Here is a 27,686-nt window from a genome sequence, read left to right on the forward strand (position 1 = left end):
CCCTGGCTTTTTTGCTGCGGTACCATTTCCCAGATGGTAGCAGCTGGAACAGTTTGTGGTTGGGGTGACTCGGGTCCCCAATGATCCTTCGGGCCCTTTTTGTACACCTATCTTTGTAAATGTCCTGAATAGTGGGAAGTTCACATCTACAGATGCGCTGGGCTGTCCGCACCACTCTCTGCAGAGTCCTGTGATTGAGGGAAGTACAGTTCCCAGACCAGGCAGTGATGCAGCCAGTCAGGATGCTCTCATTTGTGACCCTATAGAAAGTTCATAGAATATAGGGGGCCCATACCAAACTTCTTCAACTGTCTGAGGTGAAAGAGGTGCTGTTGTGCCTTTTCCACCACACAGTCTGTGTGTACAGATCATGTGAGATCCTCGATGATGTTTACACCAAGAAACTTAAAGCTGATCACCCGCTTAGCCCCACATGTATGCGTGTGTGTGAGTGTATGAGTGTATGCACGTGTGCGTATGCCTGTGTGTGTATGCGTGTGTGTGAGTGTATGAGTGTATGCACGTGTGCGTATGCCTGTGTGTGTATGAGTGTATGCACATGTGTGTATGCGTGTGTGCATATGTGTATGTGTGTGTGTGTGTGTGTGCTTGTTTTCTGTCTGTGTGCATGTATATGTGAGAGTGATGTGCGCATGTGAATGTGAGTGTGTGTGTGTGCCTGCACATGTGTGTGTCTGCGTGTATGTGATCCCAGTGAGTGTGTGTAGGTGTGTATTGCGAGAGTGATATGTGTGCATATGCATGTGTGTGTGAGGGAGAGAGTGAGTGAGTGTGCATGTGTGTGAATGTGTGTGTGTATGTGACAATGTGTGTATATGTGAGAATTTGTGTGTGTGTGAGTGTGTTTATGAGTGGGTGCATGTGAGTCTGTGTGTGAGAGAGAGAGAGAGTGTGTGTATATATGTGACAATGTGTATGTGTGTGTGTGTGAGAATGTGTGTGTGTGTGTGTGTGTGTGTGTGTGAGAATGTGTGTGTTGAGTGAGTGTGTGTGTGCATGTGCACATGATACAGGAGGAGGTGGGGTAGTTGCAGAAATATATTTAGTGGGACAGACTCAACAGGTTGAATGGTCTAATTCTGCCCCTATTTAAAATGGTCTTATAATATCCTATGTGGGGACTGTGTTCCCTCCCTGTGTTCTGTGTTTTGGACTGTGTTCTGTCTCTCTGTCCTGTGCTTTGGACTGTGCTCCCTCATTGTGTTCAGTGTTTAGGACTATATTCCCTCACTGTTTTTCAACTGCATTCCCCCCCCCACCCCATGTCCTGTGTTTGGACTATGTTCCCTTTCTCTGTGTTCTGTGTTTTGGACTGTGTTCCCTCACCATGTCCTGTGTTTTGGACTGTGTTCCCTCAGCATGTCCTGTGTTTTGGACTGTGTTCCCTCACTATGTCCTGTGTTTTAGACTGTGTTCCCTCACCATGTCCTGCGTTTTAGACTGTGTTCCCTCAGCATGTCCTGTGTTTTGGACTGTGTTCCCTCACTATGTCCTGCGTTTTAGACTGTGTTCCCTCAGCATGTCCTGTGTTTTGGACTGTGTTCCCTCACTATGTCCTGTGTTTTAGACTGTGTTCCCTCACCATGTCCTGCGTTTTAGACTGTGTTCCCTCACCATGTCCTGTGTTTTAGACTGTTCCCTCACCATGTCCTGCGTTTTAGACTGTGTTCCCTCACCATGTCCTGTGTTTTAGACTGTTCCCTCACTATGTTCTGTGTTTTAGACTGTGTTCCCTCACCATGTCCTGTGTTTTGGACTGTGTTCCCTCAGCATGTCCTGCGTTTTAGACTGTGTTCCCTCACTATGTCCTGTGTTTTAGACTGTGTTCCCTCACCATGTCCTGCGTTTTAGACTGTGTTCCCTCACCATGTCCTGCGTTTTGGACTGTGTTCCCTCACCATGTCCTGCGTTTTGGACTGTGTTCCCTCGCTGCTGCTCCGCCTCTGAACATTACGGGGCGCCCCACTAGCGTTGTGAAGGGAAACCGGAAAAAGCGCTGGTGAGAGCCGAGAAGGGAGGTGACAGAGACGGACTCTCGCTCAGCGCCCGACCGGAGAGCACAGAGAGAGGGGAAAGAAGAGCCCGTCCTCCTCCGACAATGTCCGGCACCGGCAACCTGGTCGCTACCAGGAAGCTAGTGGAACAGCTCCGCTTTGAGGTCGGCATCAAGCGGCTTAAGGTGAGCCGGTTACCCGCGGCAGGGCGGAGCCGCCGCTATCAGCGCCATTCCTCCCACTGTGCGCATTCGGCCCGCGCCGCCCGTGATAGCCCCTTCCCGGTGATGGGTGGGGGCTGACCACACATCTAACAGGACGTGCTGATTTTACAACGATTTACAGTCAACGCGACAGGTTACAACTGTTGTTGAATGTGCAGTCGGTAACTGCGGGGCAGATGCTTCCGGGTGTTAACTCATTCACTGTAATGCGAATATGACCATTTAAGCCAATTATTATAATGCTGTTTAAAGCATTAATTATGCTGTTTAGAGAGAGCTTGTGTGTGTGCCCAGTTTCACTTCCGTCTAAACTCCAGGATTGTTAACCTTTCTTTGAACTATCAGGTCCCAGACCTAAGTTTCTTATTTCCCATCGCAGAAGTAAACCTCTCTTTCTCTCTCTCGCAAGCGCATTCCCTCCCCATCTCTCAGCAGGTCAGGCAGCATCTATGAAGAGGAATACCTAGTCAATTTTCAGGCCGAGACCCTTCATCAGGACTGAAAAAGTGGGGGGGGGGGGGAGAGACACCAGAATAAAAAGGTGGAGGAAGGGAAGGAGTACAGGCTGGGTGTTCCCTCTCCTTCATAGATGCTGCCTGACCTGCTGAGTTCCTTCAGCATTCTGTGTGTTATTCTGCTGGAAATCCAGAATCTCGTCTATATAATTTATTTTTCTGTCTCTCTCTGCGTCTCATTTCCTTGTTAGCGCCTTTTCCCATCACCTTCATAACATAAACGCCCATTGTGTGTTTGCGCCTGCCATCTTATGAACAGTCTCTCCCTACACGGCCCTCGCTTTGCATTCGAATTAATCTAACTGTATAGGGAAGCGAGTGGAGGGAGGCACTAAATCTATGGGAGGTGTATTATCCTTCTGAAGGTTAAAGTCCAAAATCTTCCAAAGGTGAAAAGAAACTATCCTCTCTTGTTTATTTATAACTCCTGCCCTATTATTTAAAATAAACTTTGAAAACAAACGGAAGGGTGCCTAAACTTCCGGGTCACTGTCTAAAAGGGGTCAGGTTAACGTTGAGGAGACACCATATCGCATTAAGAGTCATCGGGTATTAATTATTAAGGAAGGAGCGACCATTTGCTGGCGGAGGGGGAAAGAATAATGGGCTTGCAGGGTTATTTCTTTCCTTCTGTCTGTGTTTGGTGACCGGCCGGGGAGACTTGCTTCACTTTGAGATCAACACGTGAGTCCCGAGGCAGAGTGTTACCCCCGGCCCGTGTTGGAATCGGTCAGCGGTGGTTTCCTGTCCGGGCTCCGGTGACCTGCTGGTTGTTAATATGTTCTGCCAGCTTTAAATTTAGACTGCAGGGCAGAAATCACGAACAACAAGCTCTTCTGACGGGGAAATATTCTGGGGGGGGTGGGGGAGTTAAGCAAACTAGGACTCTGGACTTGCAACATCTGCAGAACCTCTTGGTTTTTTTAATTGCAAACTAGGGTTTTCTCTTTGGAGCGAAGGAGGATGCGAGGTGACTCGTTAAGAGCGGACAGCCAGAGGCTCCTGCCGCCTTGGGCAGTAGTTAATAGCAAGGTGCATAAATTTACGGTGATTGGAGAAGGGTGGGGGGGTAGAACATAGAACAGTACAGCACAGGAACAGGCCCTTCGGCCTACCATATTTTACCGAACCAATTAAATTAGTAATCAGATGGCCAATAATCCCGCCTGCCTGTCAGATTAACTCGGGCTGATTTGAGAGTATTTCTATGTTACATTGACTGTTCCGTTTATTATAAATTACTACGATTGCACATTTAGATGGAGATGTAATGTGAAGATTTTTACTCATCATACTCCATCAACAATAGGTATACTGTTGGTGGGAACGACTCTACCAGGGACAATTGCAGTGGTCACATCTCTGGCACTGAGACTGGACCCTCAGCTCAGAAAGGAAGGAGGGAAAAGAGGAGGGCAGTAGTGATAGGGGATTCGATAGTTAGGGGGACAGATTAGAGGTTCTGTGGGAGAGATCGAGAATCCCGGATGGTCTGGTGCCAGGGTCCGCGATATCTCGGATCGAGTTCTCAGTATTCTCAGGTCAGGAGAGAGGGTGAGCAGCCAGATGTCGTGGTCCACGTGGGGACCAATGGCATAGATAGGAGTAGGGATGAGGTCCTGAAGAAGGAATATAGGGAGTTAGGAAAGAAGTTAAAAAGCAGGATCTCAAGAGTGGTAATCTCGGGATTGCTGCCTGTGCCACGAGACAGAGAGGGTAGGAACAGGAAGGTATGGCAGATGAATGCGTGGCTGACGAGTTGGGGCAGGGGGCAGGGATTCAGATTTCTGGATCATTGGGGTCTCTTCTGGGGAAGGTCTGACCTGTACAAAAAGGATGGGCTGCACCTGAACTGGAAAGGGACCGATATCCTGGCGGGCAGGTTTACTAGAGCTGTTGGGGAGGGTTTAAACTAGTTTGGCGGGGCGTTGGGAGTCAGAATGTGAGTGCAGGGATTAGGGTAGAAGGACAAGGGCATGTTGCTATGTGTTCAGAGTTGGCGAGGAAGGACAGGCAGGGGACAAAACATAAATTTAGCCGGTTAGTGGGGTTGAGATGTGTCTATTTCAACGTTAGGAGTATTAGGAATAAAGGGGATGAACTTAGAGCGTAAATCAGTATGTGGAACTACAATGTTGTGGCCGTTACTGAAACTTGGCTGGAGGAAGAGCAGGATTGGCTGATGTAGGTACCGGGGTTTAGGTGTTTTAAAAGGAATAGGATGGGAGGTAGAAAAGTGGGGGGGGGGAGTAGCATTACTGGTCAGGGATAGTATCACGGCTACAGAAAGGGAGGATGCTGTAGAGGGAGCGTCCTCTGAGTTGGTGTGGGTGGAAGTCAGACATAGGAAGGGATCAATCACTGTGCTGGGAGTAGTCTATCGGCCCCCAAATAGCCCTCAGGACACCGAGGAGCAGATAGGCAGGCAGATTTTAGAGTGGTGCAGGAAATACAGGGTTGTAGTTATGGGTGATATCAACTTCCCTCATATTGACTGGCACCTCCTGACTGCAAGGGGGATAGATGGGGCTGAATTTGTCAGGTGTGTTCAAGAAGGATTCCTGACACAGTATGTGGACCGGCCGTCGAGAGGAGAAGCTATACTGGATCTAGTTCTGGGTAATGAACGTGGTCAGGTCACAGACCTGTTGGTGGGGGAGCATTTTGGTGAGAGTGACCACAACTCTCTTAGCTTCAGCATAGCTATGGAAAAGAATAAAAACAGACAAAATGGGAAAGTGCTTAACTGGGGAAGGGCTGACTTTGAAGGGATGAGGCAGGAACTAGCGAGAGTAAATTGGAAACAGATGTTCAAGGGTAAAAGCACAGAAATAATGTGGAGGAAGTTTAGGGACCACTTGTGCTGGGTTCAGGATAGGTTTGTCCCACTGAGACAAGGAAAAAACGATAGGAAAAGGGAACTGTGGCTGACGAAACACATGAGGCAACTCGTCAAGAGGAAGAAGGAAGCATGTTCGATATAAGAAGCAGGAAGGGCTCATGAGAAATATAGGGTAGCCAGGGAGGAGCTTCAGAAAGGACTTAGGAGAGCTCGAAGGGGGCATGAGATGGCCTTGGCATGTAGGATTAAGGAGAACCCCAAGGCGTTCTTTGCGTATGTGAAGAACAGAAGGATGACAAGAATGAAGGTGGGGCCGCTAAAGGATAAAGAAGGCAACATGTGCCTGGAGGCGGAGGAGGTTGGGGAGGTCGTAAATGAATACTTGGCTTCAGTATTCACAAGTGAAAAGGACCTTGATAAGTCCCCAGGGCCGTACTTGATATACCCTAGGTTGCTGTGAGAAGTGACAGAAGAGATTACTGAAGCAGTAGCTGTGATCTTTGAATCCTCTTTGGCTGCAGGGGAGGTGCCGGAGGATTGGAGAATGGCAAATGTAGTTCCCTTGTTTAAAAAAGGTAATAGGGAGAATCCTAGGAACTGTAGACCGGTGAGTCTTGCGTCAGTGGTCTGCAAACTATTGGAAAGGATTCTTAAGGATAGGATCTACGAGCATTTGGAGAAGTACAGTCTACTCAAGGATAGTCAACATGGCTTTGTGAAGGGAAGGTCGTGCCTCACGAGCCTAATTGAGTTTTTTGGAGAGGTAACAAAAGAAATTGATGATGGTAGGGTGGTAGATGTGGTCTACGTGGATTTTAGCAAGGCATTTGACAAAGTCCCCCACGAGAGACTCATCCAGAAAGTCATGAGGTATGGGATCAGTGGAACCTTGGTGGTTTGGATAAAAAATTGGCTTACAGGAAGAAAGCAGAGGGCAGTAGTGGAAGGAAGGTATTCTGCCTGGAGGTTAGTGACTAGTGGAGTGTTGCAGTGATCTGACCTGGGACCCCTGCTCTTTGTGATTTTTATAAATGACCTGGATGAAGAGGCAGAAGGATAGGTGAGTAAGTTTGCGGATGACATGAAGATTGGAGGAGTTGTGGATGGAGCTGTAGGTTGTTGAAGGTTACAAGAGGATATAGACAGGATGCAGAGTTGGGCAGAAAAGTGGCAGATGGAGTTCAATCTGGATAAGTGTGAGATGATGCATTTTGGAAGGACAAACCAGAAGACAGAGTACAGGATTAATGGTCAGTTACTTAAGAGTGTGGATGAACAAAGGGAGCTTGGGTTCAAATCCATACATCCCTCAAGGTTGCTGCGCAGGTTGATAGGGTAGTTAAGAAGGCCTATGGGATGCTAGGCTTCATTAATAGGGGGATTGAGTTCAAGAGTAGAGAGGTCACATTGCAACTCTACAAATCTCTGGTGAGACCACACTTCAAGTATTGTGTTCAGTTCTGGTCACCTCATTATAGGAAGGATGTGGAAGCTATGGAGAGGGTGCAGAGGAGATTTACCAGGATGTCCTGGATTGGAAAACAAGTCATATGAAGCAAGGTTAGCAGAGCCGGGACTTTTCTCTTTGGAGCGTAGAAGAATGAGGGCGGACTTGATAGAGGTCTACAAGATTATGAGAGGCATAGCCAGTACCTGTTTCCCAGGGCACGAATTGCAAACACCAGAGGGCATATGTACAAAGTTAAGAGAGGGAAATTTAGTGGAGACATCAGGGGTAAGTTTTTTACACAGAGGGTTGTGAGTGCCTGGAATGACTTGCCAGGGATGGTTGTGGAGGCTAAAACATTAGGGGTATTTAAGAGCCTCTTGGACAGGCACATGGATGAAAGAAAAATAGAGGGTTATAGGGTAGTGTGGGTTTAGTACTTTTTTTTACAGAATATATGGGTCAACAAAACATCGAGGGCCGAAGGGCCTGTACTGTGTTGTAGTATTCTAGTATCTAGTGTCTAATGTATTTGAAGGAAGTAAGAAATAAAGTCAATTCAATTCACAATGTCCATATCCTTCCATTTTTCTCATGTGGATGTGCCTATCTAAATGACTTTTAAAAGTCCCTAATGTACAGTATCTACTTTTACCACCACCCTCCACTCTCTGTAAATAACTTGTCCCTCACATCTCCTTTGAAATTACCCCCTTTCACCTTAAATGCAAGCCTTCTGGGATTAGACATTTCACCCTGGGAGAAAGATGCTGTCTGTTACTCTGTTACTCATAATCTTATAAACCTCTAGCCCCATGGTAGTATAGCAGTTTGGGCAATGCTATTAAAGCCTTGGCGTTGGAGTTTGGAGTTCAGTCCCGGTGTCCACTCTAAGGAGTCTCTGTTCGTCCTCCCTGTGTAATGTGTGGATTTTCTCTGGGTCCTCTGGTTTCCTCCCACATTCCAAAGAAGTACTGGTATCGGTTAATTGGTCATTGTAAGTTGTCCCGTGATTAGGTTAAGGTTAACTATGGGTTGCTGGGCAGCAAGGCTTGAAGGGCCAATACTATGCTGTATCTCTAAATAAATCAATAAAATCTTATAAACCTCTCTCTGATCTCCGCTCAGCCTCTGCCATTCCAGAGAAAACAACCCCAGTTCATCCATCCTCTGGTTTAAGACCAAATTGTAGGTGGAAGTAAGGAGCAACAAACTCCTTTTACGGGGAGCAGGCGAGGGCTACACACCGAAGCCAGTCCAGCAACAGGGCTCCTGATGACACAAAGTGCACTGCAGATGCTGTGGTCGAATCAAGACGTACAAAAAAGCTGGATAAACTCAGCAGGTTGGGCAGCATCCGTTGAAAGAAGCAGTCAACGTTTCGGGCCGAGACCCTTCGTCAGGACTCAGTCCGACTCAGCCCGAAGCGTTGACTGCGCCCCTCAATGGATGCTGCCCGACCTGCTGAGTTCATCCAGCTTGTTTGTAGGCCTCCTGATGAAGGGTCTGAGCCCGAAATGTTGTCTGTTGATTCTCCTCCATGGATGCTGCCTGACCTGTTGAATAACTAGCATTTTAAATATATTCATTGCAGTACAGTGCAGTCAGTAGGTATAGTATATGAAAGCTGAGGTTGATAGGTTCTGGATTGGGCAGGGCATCAAAGTTTACTGGGAGAAGGCAGGTTGATGGGACCATGATGGAATGGTGAAGCAGGGCAAATATACACCACACTTTGCGTGACAAAGCTGCCCCGGTGTCTCTTTTAAATCCCTCACTTCAGATCATAAATCTATGCCCTCATGTGTACAAGGTCTCTCAGTCTCTCAGCATTTACAAGATAATTCACTTTTTCTTTCCTTCCCCCTCCCACTCATTCCCTTAACGATTTCCCTTGAAAAATGTCTCCACCGACCTCACAGCCATCTGCAGTGCCATCTGCAAGCTTGGACATATGATACTCGATCGCCTCACTAACAAAGTCAAAGTGGGGTTTATAGACATCGGCACAAGTATGCATGTACAGCTGCCATGAAAAACTTTCCTGCAGCAGCATCACGGGCACAGAGCGTCAGATAACAACATTTTCAAGGGGAAAAAAACAAACATAAAATATACACAATTTTTCCAAGACAGAACAAAATTAAAAGACCATTTAATGAGAAGTGAGAACTAAACAGACATACTGTGGACCAGCTGCATCACTGTCTGGTATGGTTGGGGGGCGGGGGGGGGGGGGGTGGAGGGGAGGTCTACCGCACAGGATCGAAAGAAGCTACAGAAAGTTGTGAAATTAGTCAGCTCCATTTTCGGTACTAGCCTCCGTAGTATCCAGGACTAAAGGCGGCGTATGTTATTAAGGACCCCCCATCACCCAGGGCATGCCCTCTTCTCATTGTTACCATCAGGAAGGAGGTACTGAAGCCTGAAGGCACATATTCAACAATTCAGGAACAGCTTCTTCCCCTCTGCCATCCGATTCCTGAATGGGCATTGAACTCATGGGCACTACCTCACCTTTTCAAAAAAAAATATTATTTCTGTTTTTGCACTGTTTTTAATTTAACTATTTAATATACATATTTATTTTTCTATATTACTGTGTATTGTAATGTGCTGCTGCGCTGAGCTAACAAATTTCATGACACATGCTGGTGATAGGAAGCCGGATTCTGATCCGGATCAGAGTGTTACCTACCTGTAGTGATTTGGGTTTTACCAGACAGTGAGTGGAGAGCCAACGTGGTCTGCATAGACATGTTGGGCCAAAAGGGCTTGTTCCTGTGCTGTAACGTTCTTCGCTCTCAGTCTATAAGAGATCCACGACAACTTTGTCAGAATTATTTTGTTTTGAAGTATCGGTTGAAGCAGTCACTGTTGGCTTTTCTGTTTCCCACTAGGTTATTCGTGCTTTACCTTTTTGTCAATTTCTTCACCCTCTTTTGCTGAATTCTGATTTTGCTTTAAATTCTGTTCTTTTTGGCAATATTATAATCCCTATTTTTATCTAATATTTTTAATTTTTCAGTTTATGGTTAGATCACATTTTACTTTAGAGTTTAGCCATGGGGTGGTGAATCTGTGGAATTTGTTGCCACGGGCACCTGCGGAGGCAGGCCGTTGAGTATATTTAAAGGGGAGGTTGATGGGTTCTTGATTAGTCAGGGCATCAGAGGTTTTGGGGAGAAGGCAGGAGAATGGGGTTGAGGTAGTTAATAAATCAGTCACGATGGAATGGCAGGGCAGCCCTAATTCTGCACCGTGTCTTTTGGTCTAAATAAATTTTAGATATAAGCAATCCAAAAACTCTTCAAGATTTTCCAGGTTAACTGTTTGTCTTGTTTCCCAGTGTACCGCAGCAAACTTATCAACTCCAGTCGTCATAACTTCAATTGGCTTGGAATTAGCATCTGGTTTCAGATTGAATGATACCACTCTCAGTATGTGTAATCTTTCGCTCTTACTCACCTGTGCAGGGAGTGAGAGGTGTCTGTGCAACATTTTGACAGGTGGTTTAAGATGGCGCTGGTGGCTAACGAAACAAGGAAAGCTACTTTGTTAACCACACTTTCCTGGCAAACAGTCATCACAAGTAATAGTCTGCAACTCCCCTTTGGACTTGGAAGCAGAACCGAGGCAGAGTAAAGCAGCGAGCCAGAAGTGGAGAGCATGAACGTTCAGGCTTCGATCGAAGCGGTGGGATCCAAGCCCTAGAGCGTGCTGATGCTACTGAGCACGATGTTCGGACAGGCCGAATCGAGGCGGCAAAGTCCAGCATATCCAAGCAGCAGGATTTGTTGTTTGGACAGAGATTTAAGGGCTGGGCCAGGTGGATGAGGTTAGGGTGTAGGGGCCTGAGGCGAGTTACGGCCTGATTAAGGTCACTGCTCCACGGATTTTACTTCACTCTGTGCTTAACTATGGGACTCAGTTCAGGGACTTCAAATCAGAAACACTATTTGCTTGCGGTTACTGTTTGTGTGATGTGTTTTTTTCTGTGCACATTGATGATATATATTCATTCATATTCTTTTTGGACTGTCTTTGTTTCATGCCTGTTAGGAGAGGAGTCTCAGGGTTGTATAATGTATACATACTTTGATGAATGTTTGAAGTTTGAACCCTGTTAAAGCAGGGATCCCTATGGGGTAGTAACAAGGAAGGGGGCGTGTCCTTGGTGGTCAGGGTCTTAAAGATCAATGCTGCATAATGTATGTTGTGAAATTTGTTGTTTTGTGGCCGCAGTACAGTGCAATATGTTAAAAGAAACTATTAAAAATATTGCCTTGTAAAAAATATTCAGCCCTCCCCAACCCCTTTGTTCACACAAATGAGTGTTAGAACCAGGGGTTTTGATCAATTTAACTGAGAGTTTTTATTTGTGAATCACACGCTCCTTTTTTTTTTAATCACGGTAGAGCCAGAAAATAGAAAATTATAAAGCATGTAAAACTAAAAATTCAAACACTGAAATGTCAGCAGTTCAGAAGTATTCATCCCCCTTAGCTGAACCACCTCTCACAGCTCTTACAGCCATTAGGATTAGTCTCTATTACCGTAGTTTGCACAACGTGATGGAGCAGGATTTGCCCATTTCTCTTTGCAAAACTGCTCAAGCTGTGCCAGGTTAGTCGGGGAGCAGTGGCGGACAGCAATCTGGAGGTCTTGCCAGAGATGTTCAATCAGGTTAAGACCAGGACTGACTGGGCCACTCAAGGACATCTGATTTCTTCATTTGAATCCACTCCTTCGTTGCTCCGGCAGTGTGTCTTGTGTTGTTTTCCTGCTGAAAGATGAACCTCCTCTCCGGTTTAAGCTTTCTGGCGGAGACCAACAGGTTTTTATCCAGGATCTCTCCGTATTTATCAGCATTCGTCTTCCCATCAATCCTGACCAGATCTCTCGTCCCTGTTACTGAAAAGCATCCCTTTAGCATGATACTTCACGGTGAGAATGGTGTTACCTGGCTGACGTGCAGTATTAGATTATTGCCACATGTACCACTTAGAGTTGAGGCCAAAATGTTCCATTTCAGTCTTATCCAACCACAAGCCCTTCCACATCTCTTTAGTATCTACTAAGTAACACTTCGCAAAGTCTTTACAAGCAAGGATATGCTTTTTATTTAGCTAACGTTTCTTCCTTGCCATGTAAGGCCTTAGAGATTACGGAGCCATGAAGTTCATCTGCAGTTACAGCTGCTGAGTTCCGCAGCTCCCTCAGAGTGACTGTTGGCATCACAGTAGCCTCTCTTACAAGTGCCATTCTTCTCCGGTGACTAAGTTTAGAGTGGCGGTCTGACCTGTGGCTGTGGTTTGGTATTTTTTCCACTTTTTCACAGGGCTCCAAGGTATGTTCAGTGCTTTTGAGGTGGTCTTGTATCTTTCCCCAGTTTGTGCTTCTCTATCATCATTTCCCTGACTTGTCCTGAATGTTCATTTTGCTTTGGTCTGTTGAAAATCTACCATACTGTTGGAGCTTATAGAGAGAGGGAATATTTATTCTTATGAATTAATTGAAAACAGGTGATCCTCCAATTTTCTACATCAATAAATTGGGTGAGTTGCCAAGGTAATATACAGTATTGCACCCGAGGAAAGTTAGTGTTATCATTAGAAAGGAGATGAATACCTTACAGCCTCACAATTTTGCTTTCAATTTTAGTAAATTTTTGACAGATTTTGGAATATTTCTTTTGATTGGACATGATGCTTTGTAGATTAGCTCAAACAATCCTACCTCAATATATTTTAAATTTGGAAAACAAGATGGTAAAATGTGAAAATAGTTGTGGGGGCTGAATACTTTTTCAAGGCACTGTAAGTTACAATAAGAAATTTATTAAAAATATAACTAGCACAAACATATAACTTTGACCTTTAACCTCTTACCTCTATACTCACCATGTTCTGAACTTTGACTTTCGGCATCACCAGCTTCAACTTCACACCCTGACTTCTCAATTTACACGGACCTCCGACCTCAGTAACCTGGGAGGTCACCAGCCCTCCTGATTCCCACCTGTACCCAGGACCTGGACCTATACAGAGCTCCAATCCAGGACCAGTCTCTGATCTGGGGACCACTGGTCTCCTTGGCACCTGCTAACACAACCTTCCAGGATCATTGATGTTCGACACGGAGCACTTTGACCTGAAGATGAACTCCTGTCCAGAGTTTTCACTTACTGCCCCTAATCAACAACTCCTTCGCACCTCTGTCCCTAAATTCTAATCTGACCTCTAACTCCCCCACATCCCTGTCCCTAAACCCTAATCTGACCACTAACTCCCCACATCCCTGTCCCTAAACCCTAAACCCTAATCTGACCTGTAACTCTCCACCTCTCTGTCCCTAAACCCTAGTCTGACCTGTAACTCCCACATCCCTGTCCCTAAACCCTAAACCCTAATCTGACCTGTAACTCTCCACCTCTCTGTCCCTAAACCCTAATCTGACCTGTAACTCCCACATCCCTGTCCCTAAACCCTAATCTGACCTGTAACTGGAGTGATAGTGCTGAAGAAGAAGTAGCTGGTTTGCAAACAGGGCAAAATTGCAGTCGACTGGATGAGTTGCAACGCAAGAGGTGGACTAAATCAAAAAGGGTGAATACCAGACTGAAGGTGTTGTATTTGAATGCATGCAGTATTTGGAATAAGGTTGATAAACTTGTAGCACAGTTGCAGGTGGGCGAGTATGATGTTGTAGACATCATTGAATCATGGCTGAAAGAAGGTTATAGCTGGGAACTTGATATCCAAGGATACACATTGTATTGAAAGGACAGGCAAGAAGGCAGAGGGGGTAGCATGGCTCCGTTGGTAAAAGAAAAATAAAATCACGCCACTAAAGGAGGTGCCATAGGATCAGAAGGTGCTGAATCTTTGTGAGTAGAGCTCGAGAACTGGCAGGGTAAAAAGACCCTGATGGGAGTTCTATACAGACCCACAAACAGTAGCAAAGATATAATCTACAAGTTACAACAGGAAATAGAAAATGGAAGTCAAATGGGCAATGTTACATAGGGAATTTCAACATGCAGGTAGATTGGAAAAATCTCGTTGGTGCTGTATGCCAAGAGGGTGAATTTGTAGAGTGCCTACGAGATTACTTTTTGGAGCAGCTCCTGATTGAGCCCACTAGGGGATTAGCCATTCAGGATCGGGCATTGTGTTATGAACCAGAAATGATTAGAGGCCTTAAGGTAAAGGGACCTTTAGGGGCCAGTGATCATAATATGACAGCATTCACACTGTAATTTGAAAGGGAGAAGCTAAAGTCAAATGTATCAGTGTTACAGAGGCATGAAAAAGGAGCTGGCCAAAATTGATTGGAGAAGAACACTTTGCATCAGTCTTCACTGTGGAAAAGATGAACAATATGCCAGAAATTCAAGAGTGTCAGTAGTAGAAGTGTGTGAAGTTGCCATTACTAGGGAGAAGGTTCTAGAGAAACTGGAATGTCTGAAGGTAGGTAAGTCCAGATGGTATACACCACAGCATTCTTAAAGAGGTGCTGAAGGAATTGTGGAGGCATAAGCAATGATCTTTCAAGAATCATTAGATTCTGGAATGGTTCCGAGGACTGGAAAAAAGCAAATATCACTCCACTATTCAAAAAGGGAGAGAGGCAGAAGAAAGGTTAGTCTGATCTCGGTGGTTGGAAAGATGTTGGAGTCAGTTGTTAGGATGAGGTTTTGGGGTACTTGTAGACACATGATAAAGTAGGCCATAGTCAGTGTGGTTTCGTCAAGGGAAAATCTTTCCTGATAATCTGTTGGCATTCTTTGAAGAAATAACAAGCAGGCTAGACAAAGGAGAATCGGTGGATGTTATGTATTTGGATTTTCAGAAGGCCTCTGACAAGGTGTCACACATGAGGCTGCTTAACAAGTTACGAGCTCATGGTTTAACAGGGAAGAATCTATCATGGATATCAGTTGTTGATTGGCAAGAGGCAAAGAGTGGGAAGAAAGGGAGCCTTTTCTGATTGGCTACTGACCAGTGACTGCTGGTGCTCCACAGGGGTCTCTTGGGGCCGATTCTTTTTAAGTTATATGGCAATGATTTGGATAAAGGAATTAATGGCTTTGTGGCCAAGTTTGTGCACAATACAAGGATACAGTGGTGATCAGCCCCAGTCCTGTTCTTTTCTGCCAGTTCCACATTGCCCAAAAATCCCTGATTTTACAAAATTCCCCCCCCCCCCCCCTTTTTCTCTTTAAGTACTCCCGGTGTGATCCAGTCTCTGTAACTCTGGAGCAGGGAAATCCAGAATTTTTCTACCCTTTCCACTTCAGTTTCAAATGACTCGCCACCACACCCAAATCTCATAATCTCGCCCTTCCTTCTTCATCTTCCCCGTCTTACCTCTTCTTCTCGCCTGCCTATCACCTTCGCCGGGGTCCCTCCTCCTTCCCTTTCTGCTATGGTTCATTCTCCTCCTATCGGATTCCTTCTTCTTAACTCCTTTGCCTTTTCCACCTATCACCTCCCAGCTTCTTACTTCATCCTCCCTCCCCCACCCACTCACCTTCTAACGAGACCTCTTTCCTCTCTCCCTACCTTATTCTGGCATCTTCTCCCTTCCTTTCCATGCCTGATGAAGGGTCTCAGCCCGAATCATTTCCATAAATACTGCCTGACCTGCTGAGTGGCTGCAGCACTTAGTGTGTTGTTCATAACTGTGTCCCCTGATTCAAACTTTTCCCACTTGTGGAAACATTGACCTGTCATCTCCCCCTTTAATAAGATCTTCCCTCATTTTTCTAATCTGATATCTTGGGCCCAAGTCCATTTTCTCTGCTGGTTTCCATGTTTTCCCGGTGCTGCTTACCTTAAGAGTGGGCAGAAAGATGAGCAGGGTTTGCAATCTCACTTCTAACGTCCTCTCGTCCTTGTCTCTGAATCCTAACTCCCTGCACTGTCCCAAAACCAGCCCTATACACCTAAAGAAACAAAGTCTGAGCCATGACATTGACCGGCAACACAACGTGACACCATGTTGACAGAAGTCTGAAATTTGAGGCACGATGCTTGCAAGCCTGAGAAACCAGAGCCAAGGATAGGAGGCCCAAGGAAGCAGCCTGGCCTGGGGTTGGAGGCCTGTGTCTGTGTGTTGTGTGTCGGACACAGAGGCCCAGTTGAAGCTGGTAGAACATGGATAAATTTACTTGAAGAGAGAGAGAGTGTAAATCATAAACGCAAGACATTCTGCCTGAAGTGACTGGTTCTAAGGCGCCTGTAACCTGCCTTTGTCCCTTTTCCTGTCAGAAACAATTCTGCCGGGCTTAGTAGCTAAGCCACACATGAAGGCCAGGAGGGGGACTTGATTGTCAGAGGCTATTTGATATGCACACCACTGGGAGCATTTAATAGATAGTGTGTACTTATCCTCAGTTTACCCCCAGCTATGACAACTTTAAGGAACCAGGGGCAGCATCACTGGAGGGCAATAAATGTCTTCCAGCTGGTCGTCCTCTGCTTCCCCCCACCCCCCCCCCCCCCCCAACTTTGTTATTCTGGAGCTTGTGTGGTTCTGCTGAGCAGCGTGGCACCGGAATGTGTGGTGGCATTTACAGGCTGCCCCAGCACATCCTGTCGTTAATATACAGTGAAATGTGATGCTTGTGTTCTGATGTATACGAGATCAGTAAGTCTCCATTGTGCCCCGTGCTCCCGATGCAGCCTCCTCCACGTTGGTGAGAGCCGTCGGAAATTAGGGGAATTCTTCGCTGAGCTCCTCCACTCCATCTGCCAGAAGTGGAACTCCCCAGTGGCAGACATTTTAATTCCCATTCCGATTCCGATATGTCGGCCCATGGCCTCTTGTGCCAAGAGGAGCAAAATCCTGTCTGGGTGGCCACCAACTCGATGGCAAGAATATCTGTTTCTCCTTCCAGTAAACAAATCCACCCTCCCTCCACCTTCCTCTATTCCCCTCTCTGACCTTCTACCTCTTCTCACTTACTTTTCCCTTTGCCCCTCCTCCTCCCCTTTCACTATGTCCACTCTCCTCTCCTATCAGATTCCTTCCTCTCCCACCCTTGACCTTTCCCACCCACCTGGCTTCACCTACCACCTCCCAGCTAGCCTCTTTCCCCGCCCCCACTTTTTTTTATTCTGGCATCTTCCCCCTTCTTAGACCTGAAGAAAAGTGTCGGCCTGAAATGTCAACTGTTTATTCATTTCCATCGATGCTGCCTGACTCGCTGAGCCCTCCAGCATTGTGTGTGTGTGTATGCTTTGAAAATTAAGCCCACTATCCTACACAAATGCAGGGGAAAGTCCCCAGCTTGCAGTGATTGGCTGCATGCCAGTTCCTCTGTTGGGATGAAAGTGTTTTTCCTTAAAATGGTAACGTCTGTGTTCAGAGCCTCGCTTTGTATCTCCTGACTGGGACTTCACTGGCACGTAACAATAAGCAGGTAATATCTTCCCTCGCCTGAGCCATGAACAGCAGCCAACTTTACAGTTTGTGTTTCTAAACTTCAGTTACTCAGCAGTTGCCATGGAATGGAAAGGGGAAGGGATTTGTGATTTCAAATTGCAAGAAGCAAAAGATGCATCAGTGGCCATTTTATTAGGTACACCTGTACACCTCACTAATATGAATATCTAATCAGCCAATTGTGGCAGCAATTCAATACGTAAAAGCATGCAGACATGATCAACAGGTTCAGTTGTTGTTCAGACCAAACATCAGAACAGGGAAGGAATATGATCTAAGTGACTTTGACTGTGGGATGATTGATGGTGCCAGATGGGGTGGTTTGAGTATCTCAGAAACTGCTGATCTCCTGGGGCTTTAACACACAACAGATAAACAAGAGTTTACAGAGAATGGTGTGTTTTTTTAAAAAAACAACTCAAAAAAAAATCCAGTGAGTTCTGTGGGTGAAAATGCTGTGCTAATGAGAGAGCTACACACAAAGTGCTAGAGGAACTCAGGCCAGGCAGCATCTATGGAAAAGAGAAACAATTGACGTTTTGGGCCAAGATCCTTCAACAGGACCGATGAGGTCAGAGGAGAATGGCCAGACTGACAGGAGGACAGTAACTCAAATAACCACACATTACAACAGTGGTGTGCAGAATATCCGAGAACACACAACACATTGAATCATGAACTGTATTAGTTCCTAATAGGTAACAACAGAGGAATTCATCCAGTGTACACACGCTGCTGTGTTCTTTTGATTGACTGTAAATGAACAAAATCAGCGCAGACACCAAGCGCAGATAAAGCAGTGCCAATGATGGCATCCTCCAAATCTTCATTGTAACATTCAATTGTCAATACCTTCAAATTCTTCGGATTTTGTAACTTGTCAAAATAGTGAAATCATTTTATTTTCACTTCCAGCCATTTTATGGCATTTCTGAGCCTGAATGCTTGAAACCACAGTGAGCAAAACGGTTTGGAATTGTCTTACTGCTAGTTTCCTGCCAACTATCAGTGACAAAAATCACTGCATTTTGAACACAAACTCATGCAGCTGATGGTCTTTAAAAACAGTTCATTCTAAGCACAATGTGATTTCTAACAGCCACAAAAGTGCACATGACTGGTGCTAGTTAGAAACTGTTGGGCAATCGGGCTCCTGTCCCAATGAAGTTGCACAGTGTGCCAAATAAGCAAAGGGAATATTTCCTCAGTTAGTTTTTGTTCTTTAAGAGTTGTCCCAATGAGCAGCTGCCCTGATTAACTGATGGCCCAACATAACTATACTATACAGAGGGGAAAAATGACTGAACGACATCGCCTTAGTGCAAGAAAGCACGAAAGGAGATGGGTGCAGGAGGTGGTCTGGTGTTGAGGTAGGGTTAGATTGTGCCAGTTGGTTCAAGGACCAAATGGTCAAAGGGAGGCATCAGGCTTCTGTACCTCCTGTTGGATGGGAGCTGTAAGAAGTTGGCCTGTATGACAGGGATCCTTGATCATTGGTGCTATCTCCTCTAGATGCTGTCAGTAGTGGAGAGGGCTGTGTCTGTGTCTGCAATGGACCGGGTCGTGCCCACTACTGTTCCACTCCTGTGCGTTAGAGTAAAAAGGAAACAATGCAGAGTTAGGAGAAAGTACAGTGGATGCAACTGGTTAAACACAAAATGTTAGAGGAACTCGGGAGGTCAGGCAGCATCTGTGGAAGTCAATAAACAGTCGACGTTTCAGACCGAGACCCTTCACCAGGACTGGAAAGGAAGGGGGGGAAGAAGCCAGAGTAAGAGGGGGGGTGGGAGGGGAAGGAGGATGTGAGAGGTGAGACCAGTTGGGTTGGGGCAGGGGATGAAGTAGGAAGCTGGGAGGTGATAGGTGGGAAAGGTAAAGGACTGGAGAAGAAGGAATCTGATGATAATATAGTGGAGCATGGGAGAAAGGGAAGAAGGAGAGGCACCAGGGGGAGGTGATAGGCAGGTGGGGAGAAGAGTTAAGAGGCCAGAATGGGAAATTGAAGAAGAGAGAAAGGGGAGGGGAAAATTACTGAAAGTTTAAGAAACTAATGATCATGTCATCAGGTTGGAGGCTACCCAAACGGAATATGAGATGTTTATCCTTTAAATAGTTGGTGTCTGGTATGTATCAGACTGCGAGTAGCTTCAGACTCCTGGGAGTGCACAACTTGTGCAATCTCTCATGGCTCGAAACACATCCTACAGGAATCTGAAGAGAGCTGAGCTCACCTCATTCTACAGATACACAGTAGAGAGCAATCTAACAAGCTGCATCACTACTTGGTAGGGAAACTGCACTCTAGGGGCAGGAAGGCTGTACAACGAATGGGTAGTCAAAACTGCGCAGTGCATCACTGGCACCAGTCTACCACCAGCAAGGACATAGATACAGAAAGGTGCTAGAAAAGGGCAGTAACATCATGAAGGATCCCACCCACCCTGCTCGTGGACTGTTTGTCCCACTCCCATCAGGGAGGAGGCTACGTGGCGTCCACACCAGGACCACCAGACTCAAAAACAGTCACAGTCGGCCCTTCTTATCCGCAAATCCTGCATGCGCAAATTCAACCAACTGCGAATTGTGAAAACCCAGAAGTGCTCTTCCAGCGTTTGTTGTTCGAGCATGTACAGACTTTTTTTCTTGTCATTATTCCCTAAGCAATGCAGTATAACAACTATTTTGCATAGCATTGACATTGTATTACGGTAGGTATTATAAGTAATCTAGAGATAATTTGAAGTATATGGGAGGATGTGCGTGGGTTATCGTGGATCGGGATTTTAAAAAATCACAAGTTCTCTTACTAAGTAAGTCAGAACAGGTACATCCGGTATTATTTAGTGTCAGTTAGTCAAACGTTTGTCTTAGTATATATTTTACCTTTCTATGCATATAAAACATGTAAGAACGTATGTTTCAGCGCTGGGCTCGGGAACAGAAGTTCTCGAGTTTGATCCAGTGACAGATTGCTCCCGAGTGCGCTGTCCACCGTGCCTGGTTGATGTGGAGGATCAAAAACCCAAAACCCAATAACTAAACCACTGCGTTGTTTAGTAATAATTGTAGCTTTCGTTGGGGCAGAGCCTTTCTCACTTTATCCTTTAAAATTGTTTGGATCGTTGACCGACTGTAGCCTAACGCTTTTCCAATGACCAATGGCGTTTTACCTCTTTCAGATCACTTTATTATTTCCACTTTATTTTCAATCGTGATTATTTTCCTGAACAGAAACACTGTGCATTCAGAGCTCTGCCGGGTCCTAATGTCCACTGCACTGAGACAGGTTAAATAAGGTCTGGGGTTCCGCTGGGTCCTAAGGTCCACCGCATTGAAACAGGTTGAATAGGGGACTTGAACATCCGCGAATTTTGGTATCCGCAAGGGGTCCCGGAACCAATCCCTCACGGATAAGGAGGGCCGACTGTACTTTCCCCAAGCAATGAGGCTGATCAATACCTCCACCCAATAACCCACCCCTCCACACCCCAACCACCACTACTTTATCATTTGCTATCAGTCACTTTATGTACAGATAATCCTGTGCCTAGCATCACTTTATAAACATACAATCAAGCTATATAAGCTGTCTCATAATTATTGTAGTTTTATTATTGTGTTCTTTATTTTATTGGATTTTTTTGGGCTGCAACAGACGCGGAGTAACAATTTTGTTCTCCTTTATACCTGTGTACTGGAAACGATATTAAACAATCTTGAATCAATTTAACTGTTGTTTCTCCTCGCCTCCCTCGCCCCCACCATCCCTCTCCTACCAATTATCAACCACAGGTATCGCAAGCAGCCACAGACCTGAAGCAGTTTTGCCTGCAGAACGCACAACTGGATCCGTTACTGACAGGAATCCATCCAAACACCAATCCCTTCAGACCTTTCAAACCTTGTTTGATATTGTAAATGCAAATAGGATTCTTCTTTACTTTGGTAAGTAAATATTGTGGATTCCAGTTAATTGGGACTCATCCAGACCAGTACATTTTGTCCCAATTAAGCGGCTGTCACAATTGGCCAAAGTTTCATGGCAATAATTAAAAAGACAAACTACCATTTAACTGAGTAATAAATTATCTATTTAAGTGAAATAGAAATTAGAACGTTATTGATACAACTACTCTTGTGTATAAACTGTGTCTGATATTCCCTCTATACTTCCCTCCAAACACTTTCAAATTTTGACCTCTCTTACCCTGGGTAAAAGTCTGCTGGTAAGTCAGTGAAGATAAGCAATAAGAGCAAAACTATAATAGCATAGGTTGTGAGATTGAGATGTCTGTGTACCTGGTAGTGCGTGTTCCCAGCCTTTTGGGCAAGGGAGGAAAAAAAGAGAATGTCCTGGGTGAATTTCTGGCTGAATTACTGAGCTATAAGACCATAAAATATAGGAGCAGAATTAGGCCATTTGGCCCATCAAGTCTGCTCTGCCATTCCATCAAGGCTGATCTATTTCCCTCTCAGGCCCAATCTCCTGCCTTCTCCCCGTATCCCTTCATGCCCTGACCAATCAAGGATCTGTCAGCCTCCACTTTAAATATACCCAGTGACTTGGGCTCCACAGTTGCCTATGGCGATGAGTTCCACAGATTCACCACCCTCTGGCTGAAGAAATTCCTCCTCATCTCCATTCTAAATGGACATCCCTCTACTCTGAGGCGGAGTCCTCTGGTCTTACACTCCCCTTCCACAGGAAACATCCTCTCCACATCCAATCTATCGAGGCCTTTCAACTTCAAAAAGTTTCAATGAGATCCCCCCTCATTCTTCCGAATTCCAGTGAGTACCGGCCCAGAGCCATCAAACACTCCTCACATGAGGCAGTGAGAAGTGTAGACAGAGTCCATGGAGGGGAGGCTGGTTTCTGTGACGTGCTGAGCTGTGTCCACAACTCTCTGCGGTTTCTCGCGGTGTCATGCAGAGGAGATGCTGTACAGAGCGACAAAGCATATAGAAAGGGAGCTTTCTACGATGCAATGATAAAAACTGGTGAGGGTCAAAGGGCACGTGCCAGATTTCTTCAGCTTCCTGAGCAAGTGAAGGCATTGGCGAGCTTTCTTGGCTATTGGTGACGTTCACTCCGAGGAACTTTGAATCCTCTCAAACTCAACACCGTTGGTGTGAGCAGGAGCAAGTGCACTGCCCCCCCCCCCCCACCCGACCCCGACCCCACACTACCAGCTGTTTTGTTTTACTGACAGTGAGGCAAAGTTTGTCGTCATGACGCCAGTCTCTGGCATGTCAGAGACTGAGGGGAGACCTGGTGGAATTTAGAAGCGAAAGGCATGGACACATGAGGCAGTCAGAATGTATTCTCCAGGATGGAATTGTCAGATACTAGAGAGCGCAGGTTCAAAGCGACTAGGAGTCCTGCGTTTTCTCAGTAGCTGTAATATTTTATTCTGCATTATGTTCCGTGTTCTGCCTCAATGCACTGTCAAATGGACAGAGACATTTCCCAGCATGGACTTTTCTAATACGAGGGAGCATGATTTTAAGGTGATTTTATGAAAGTATAGGGGGGATGTCAGAGGTAGGTTTTTAACACACAGTGGAACGCACTGCCAGGGGTGGTGGTAGAGGCAGATACATTAGGGGCATTTAAGAGACTCGTAGATAGGCACATGGATGATAGAAACATGGAGGGCCATGTGGGAGAAACGTGTGCAAAATGCTGGAGGAACTCAGCAGGCCAGGCAGCAGCTATGGAAAAAAAAATACAGTTGATGCTTTGGGCCGAAGCCCTTCAGCAGGACTGGAGAACAAGAGCTGAGGAGTAGATTTAAAAGGTGGGGGAAGTACTCTGACTTCATTCACTTTGCCTCCAACTTCCACCCAGTCCTCAAATTTCACCTGGTCCATTTCCGACACCTCCCTCCCCTTTCTCAATCTCACTGTCTCTGTCTGTATATGACATGGATAGATTTTGTTAATAGATTTATTTCGACCTGTGATCCTTTCCACGTCCCCTCTATCCAGGCCTTTCGGGTATCGGTAGGTTTCAATGTAATTTTAAATTCTTGACAAGCAATCATCTACCTCCACTTTAAGAAGAAACAAGTACTCTTGTTTCCAACGTCGTTTGAGGAAAAGCGTTCCAAACCTTGTGAACGGGAAAACTTCGTCCATGTCGACCACTGCACACACCAAGCTAGTCTCAATTTCCTGCGCCCGGCCCGTATCCCTCAATGCACTGACTCTCCATGTACCTGTCCAAGTGTTTCTTAATGGCACTATTGTACCTGTCTCAACCACTTCCTATGGCAGCTCGTTGCATGTGCCCCCTCGGGTCCCTTTCGGCCCAATAAGCTGCACGGCCCAGCAACCCACCTATTTAACCCCAGCCCAATCACAGGACGATTGACCTGCTAATGAGCACATCTTTGGACTGCAGAAGGAAACAGTAGCACCCAGAGGAAACCCATGTGCACACAGGAAGGAACGTACAAACTTGCTTATAGAAGCTGCCGGAATTGAACTCTGAACTGCAACAACCTGAGCCGTAATAGCGTCGCGCTAACCTCTACACTAGATCTATGGTTTTCACTCCCCTACCCTGGGGAAAAACCGCCTTTATCTATGCACCTCATTATTTTAAACACTTCTCATTCTTCTACATTCCAAGAGATAAAGAGTAGCCTGGGCAACCTCTTCCTATAACGTACTGGCGTAGATTGAGTTAACACGTAGAAAGTGTGTCTTAGGTTGAAAAACTATTATCACAGGATTCAGTGCTTTTAGTCCCAGCTGTTCAGTCTACGTCCATGAGACGATAAGGCATTGGAGCAGAATTAGGCCATTCAGCCCATCAATTCTGCTCCATCATTCCTATCATGGCTGATTATCTCTTTCAACCCCATTCTCCTACCCCCTCCCTATATCCTTTGATGTCCTGACTAATCAAGAATCTAGGAACTTCCCTCCATAGCTGTCTGTTGCACATATTCACCACCTTCTGGCTAAAGAAATTCCTCCTCATCTCTCTTCTAAATGGACGTCCCTCTATTCTGAGGCTCTGCCCTCTGGTCCTAGACTCCCCCACCATAGGAAGTACCCTCTCCACATCTACTCTGTATAGGCCTTTCTAAAGTTCAGTCCTGAAGAAGGGTCACGTCAACTGTTTATTCCTCTCCATAGACTCTGGCTTACCTGCTGTTCCTCCAGCATTTTGTGTGTGTTGCTTTGAATTTTCAGCATCTGCAGCCTTTCTTTATGATTTGTCTTTCAATATTCAATAGGTTTTAATGGGGTCCCCCCCCACCGCCATTTTAAACTCTTGAGTACAGGCCCAGAGCCATCAAATGTTAACCCTTTTATTCTGGGATATTCTTGTGAACCTCCTCAGGACCCTGTCCAATGCCAGCATATTCCAAAATTGCTGTCAGTAGTACAAAAGTACTCTGACCAATGCCTTATAATTTATTTTCTCTTCACTGCAGGTATTTTTGGGTCTTCAATGGGAAATTCGTCCTTGACGCATGGTTCTGAAAATAATGAAGATGTTTACACTAATCTTGATTCTCGGTGGCCTTCAAACCAACAGACAAGCCATGTTGGATCTTTCTGAAAATCTCTTGTAATCTGTGCCAACTCTCCATACTGTCATTTTTTTTTAAAAATTGTCCTTTGATACTGATTTAAACCTCACTTGTTGCTTCATTCTGGTGCTGTAGTTACAACATTAGTAGCTTGGGTGTAATGCTATTGCTAAAAACTTTGTATACTTGTAATGACATTGTAATTAATATCTGACTTGAGCATTGTGGTTAAAACCATTTTGATACTTTATATACTAGTGTGCAAGATTGAATGCTTTTCCAGATACCACTCCCAAGGTTTCAAAACCACCCTAAGCAAGGTTCGGTATTGTCCATGTTAATTTGTTTAAGACTTTCATATGGCAAAAGTGTAATAGTTGAGATTTATTGAAAGAGCTGTAATTTAGAAACTGTCTTGAGATGTGTAACTTTTACAGTATTGTTTGAAGGCAGCTCACCTTTGTTATTCAATATTAGCAGAGTACAGGCCAGTCAGCCCACCATGTTGTGCCAAACCGTTAACCTACTCCAAGATCAATCTAACCCTTCCCTCCCCCATGGCCCTCCATTTTTTCTACCATCGATGTGTCTCTTAAATGTCCCAAATGTATCTGCCTCTACCACCGCTCCAGTCAGAGCGTTCCACACACCCACCATTTTGTGTATTTAAAAAAAAGCTTGCCTCTGAAATCTCCCCTATACTTTCCTTCAATCACCTTAAAATTATGCCCCCTTGTGTTAGCCATTTCCACCGGGGGGAGACCTATGCCTCTCATCATTTTGTACACTTCTGTCAAGTCACCTCTCCTCTCATTTTTCTTCTCTCCAGAGGGAAAATCCCTAGCTCACTCAACCTGTCCTCATAAGAGAAGAGTCCTGGTAAATTTCCTCCGCGCCCTCTCTAAAGCTTCCACATCCTTCCTATAGTGAGGTGACCCGTGGCCTTGCGACACACAAATGGTTACGGCATTGCCATCTACTTCATGGCAATTAGTTATGTTGCATTGTCACGGTGATATAATGGTTCATGTAACATTATTAGTGGCAGCAAACCAGGTTCAATTCTGCCGCAGTCCATAAGGAGCTTGTATCTTCTCCCAATGACTGCTTGCTTCCTCCCTCATTCTGAAGACATGGTTTATTTATTTATTTATTGAGCTACAGCTCAGAGGATGCCCTTCTGGACCTTCGAGCTGTGACACCCAGCAACCCTCAATTAAACCCTAGCCTAATCGCCGGACAATTTACAATGACCAATTATTGTACCAACCAGTCTGTCTTTGGACTGTGGGAGGAAACTGGAGCACCTGGAGGAAAGCCACGTGGTTATGGGGAGAACTTATAGACTCCTTACAGACAGGTTTGGGAGGTTAATTTGTCACGTGGGAGCAGGCTCATTGGGCCAGAAGGGCCAAACACCATGCTGCATCTCCCAAAAAAAAAGAAATAGTTTAAGATCAGAGGCGACAAGTTTAAAAGGACAATCAGGCAAGGCTTTTTCACACAAAGGGCAGTGTGTGTTTGGAATGAGCTGCCAGCAATAATGGTTAAAGTGGGCACATTAGCTTGTTGGGTCTGTTACCATGCTGTATCTTTCAATATTAAAGAGTCCAGTGTGCAGCTCACTGGTTCCGAGGAAAGTACACAAGATCTGTAAGGTCTTAGTCTGTCAGTCAAGTATTCAAATTTGTGAGGTTTGGCATAAAGCCGCAACTATTTACAATCTTAATCCCTAGTATATGCAGTAATCAATTCAAAATGGACATAACGTGGTTCCACTGTTGACTTATGGTCTGTTTAGTATTATTACAGTGTAGGCTAGTCGAAGAATCTAAATCTTTCAATGAACTTTTTTAAATGTGCAGATTAGGAGTGACTGGCAAACTAATTTTATGGCAGTTCTCATCCTGAATTAGTGAGGTAGCAAATGGAGTTAAGCACTGTATTAAAATGATTTTGTGCATGACATTGTGTTTGAAACATTTGATTCTAAATCATTTTGTGAGCTGTATCTCAGCCTTATCCTTTTGTGTGGTTCTCATGTAAAGAAACACCAGTCTTTCTCTTTTTGTAAGCACCAAGCATTCCAGATCAGAAATAAAGGTTCTTCCTATTCAGTGTCTGGCAAACAATTCATAACCTGCACAGTACAGGCATAAAATGCTAAAAAAACAGATCAGGCAGCATCTACGGTGAGGAATAAACATTCAACGTTTCAGGCTGAGACCCTTCATCAGTACCGGGAAAGGAAGAGAGAAGATAATAATAGAAGTTAGAAGCCAATCTGGCAGGTGATAGGAGAGACTAGGTGAGGGGGGGGGGGGGGGGGTTGAAGTAACGAGCTGGGAGGTGATATAAGGTAATGACTAAAGAAGTAATTTAATAGGAGAGGAGAATGGACCAATGGAGAAGGGACACCAGAGGAAGGTGTAAGGCTGTGAGAAGCAACAAGAGGCCAGGGTGGGAAATCTAGTAAGATGGGGGAGGGAATAAAGACTAGCAGTTGTTTTTATTGACCTTAAGCATTTCACTCTGTCAGCCATAGGCTCATTGTTAAAGCCAATCAGAATCAGATTTATTATCACCGACATACGTTGTGGAAGTTTGCTTTATGACAGCAGTATGGGGCAAGACAAAAAAT

At 45.3% G+C, this 27,686-nt stretch overlaps 1 protein-coding gene across 1 annotated transcript; it reads left to right on the top strand.

Moving 5' to 3' along the window:
* Positions 1–1,996: 1,996 nt before the first annotated feature.
* On the top strand, positions 1,997–27,162 carry LOC140736696 (guanine nucleotide-binding protein G(I)/G(S)/G(O) subunit gamma-5-like). The gene is made up of 3 exons (XM_073062530.1): positions 1,997–2,200; positions 21,288–21,440; positions 24,947–27,162. The coding sequence occupies exons 1-2, from the start codon at positions 2,120–2,122 to the stop codon at positions 21,411–21,413; spliced, it is 207 nt and encodes a 68-aa protein (XP_072918631.1). The 5' UTR covers positions 1,997–2,119; the 3' UTR covers positions 21,414–21,440; positions 24,947–27,162.
* The last annotated feature ends 524 nt before the right edge of the window (positions 27,163–27,686 follow it).

This window comes from Hemitrygon akajei, chromosome 12, assembly GCF_048418815.1.
Source record: "Hemitrygon akajei chromosome 12, sHemAka1.3, whole genome shotgun sequence".
Classification (NCBI taxonomy): Eukaryota; Metazoa; Chordata; class Chondrichthyes; order Myliobatiformes; family Dasyatidae; genus Hemitrygon; species Hemitrygon akajei.

Excerpts from the sequence above, each read along its gene's own strand:
- LOC140736696 (XM_073062530.1), top strand. The coding sequence starts at position 2,120 with ATGTCCGGCACCGGCAACCTGGTCGCTACCAGGAAGCTAGTGGAACAG. Across the intron at positions 2,201-21,287 it reads TCGGCATCAAGCGGCTTAAG|GTATCGCAAGCAGCCACAGA; the intron begins GTGAGCCGGTTA and ends TATCAACCACAG.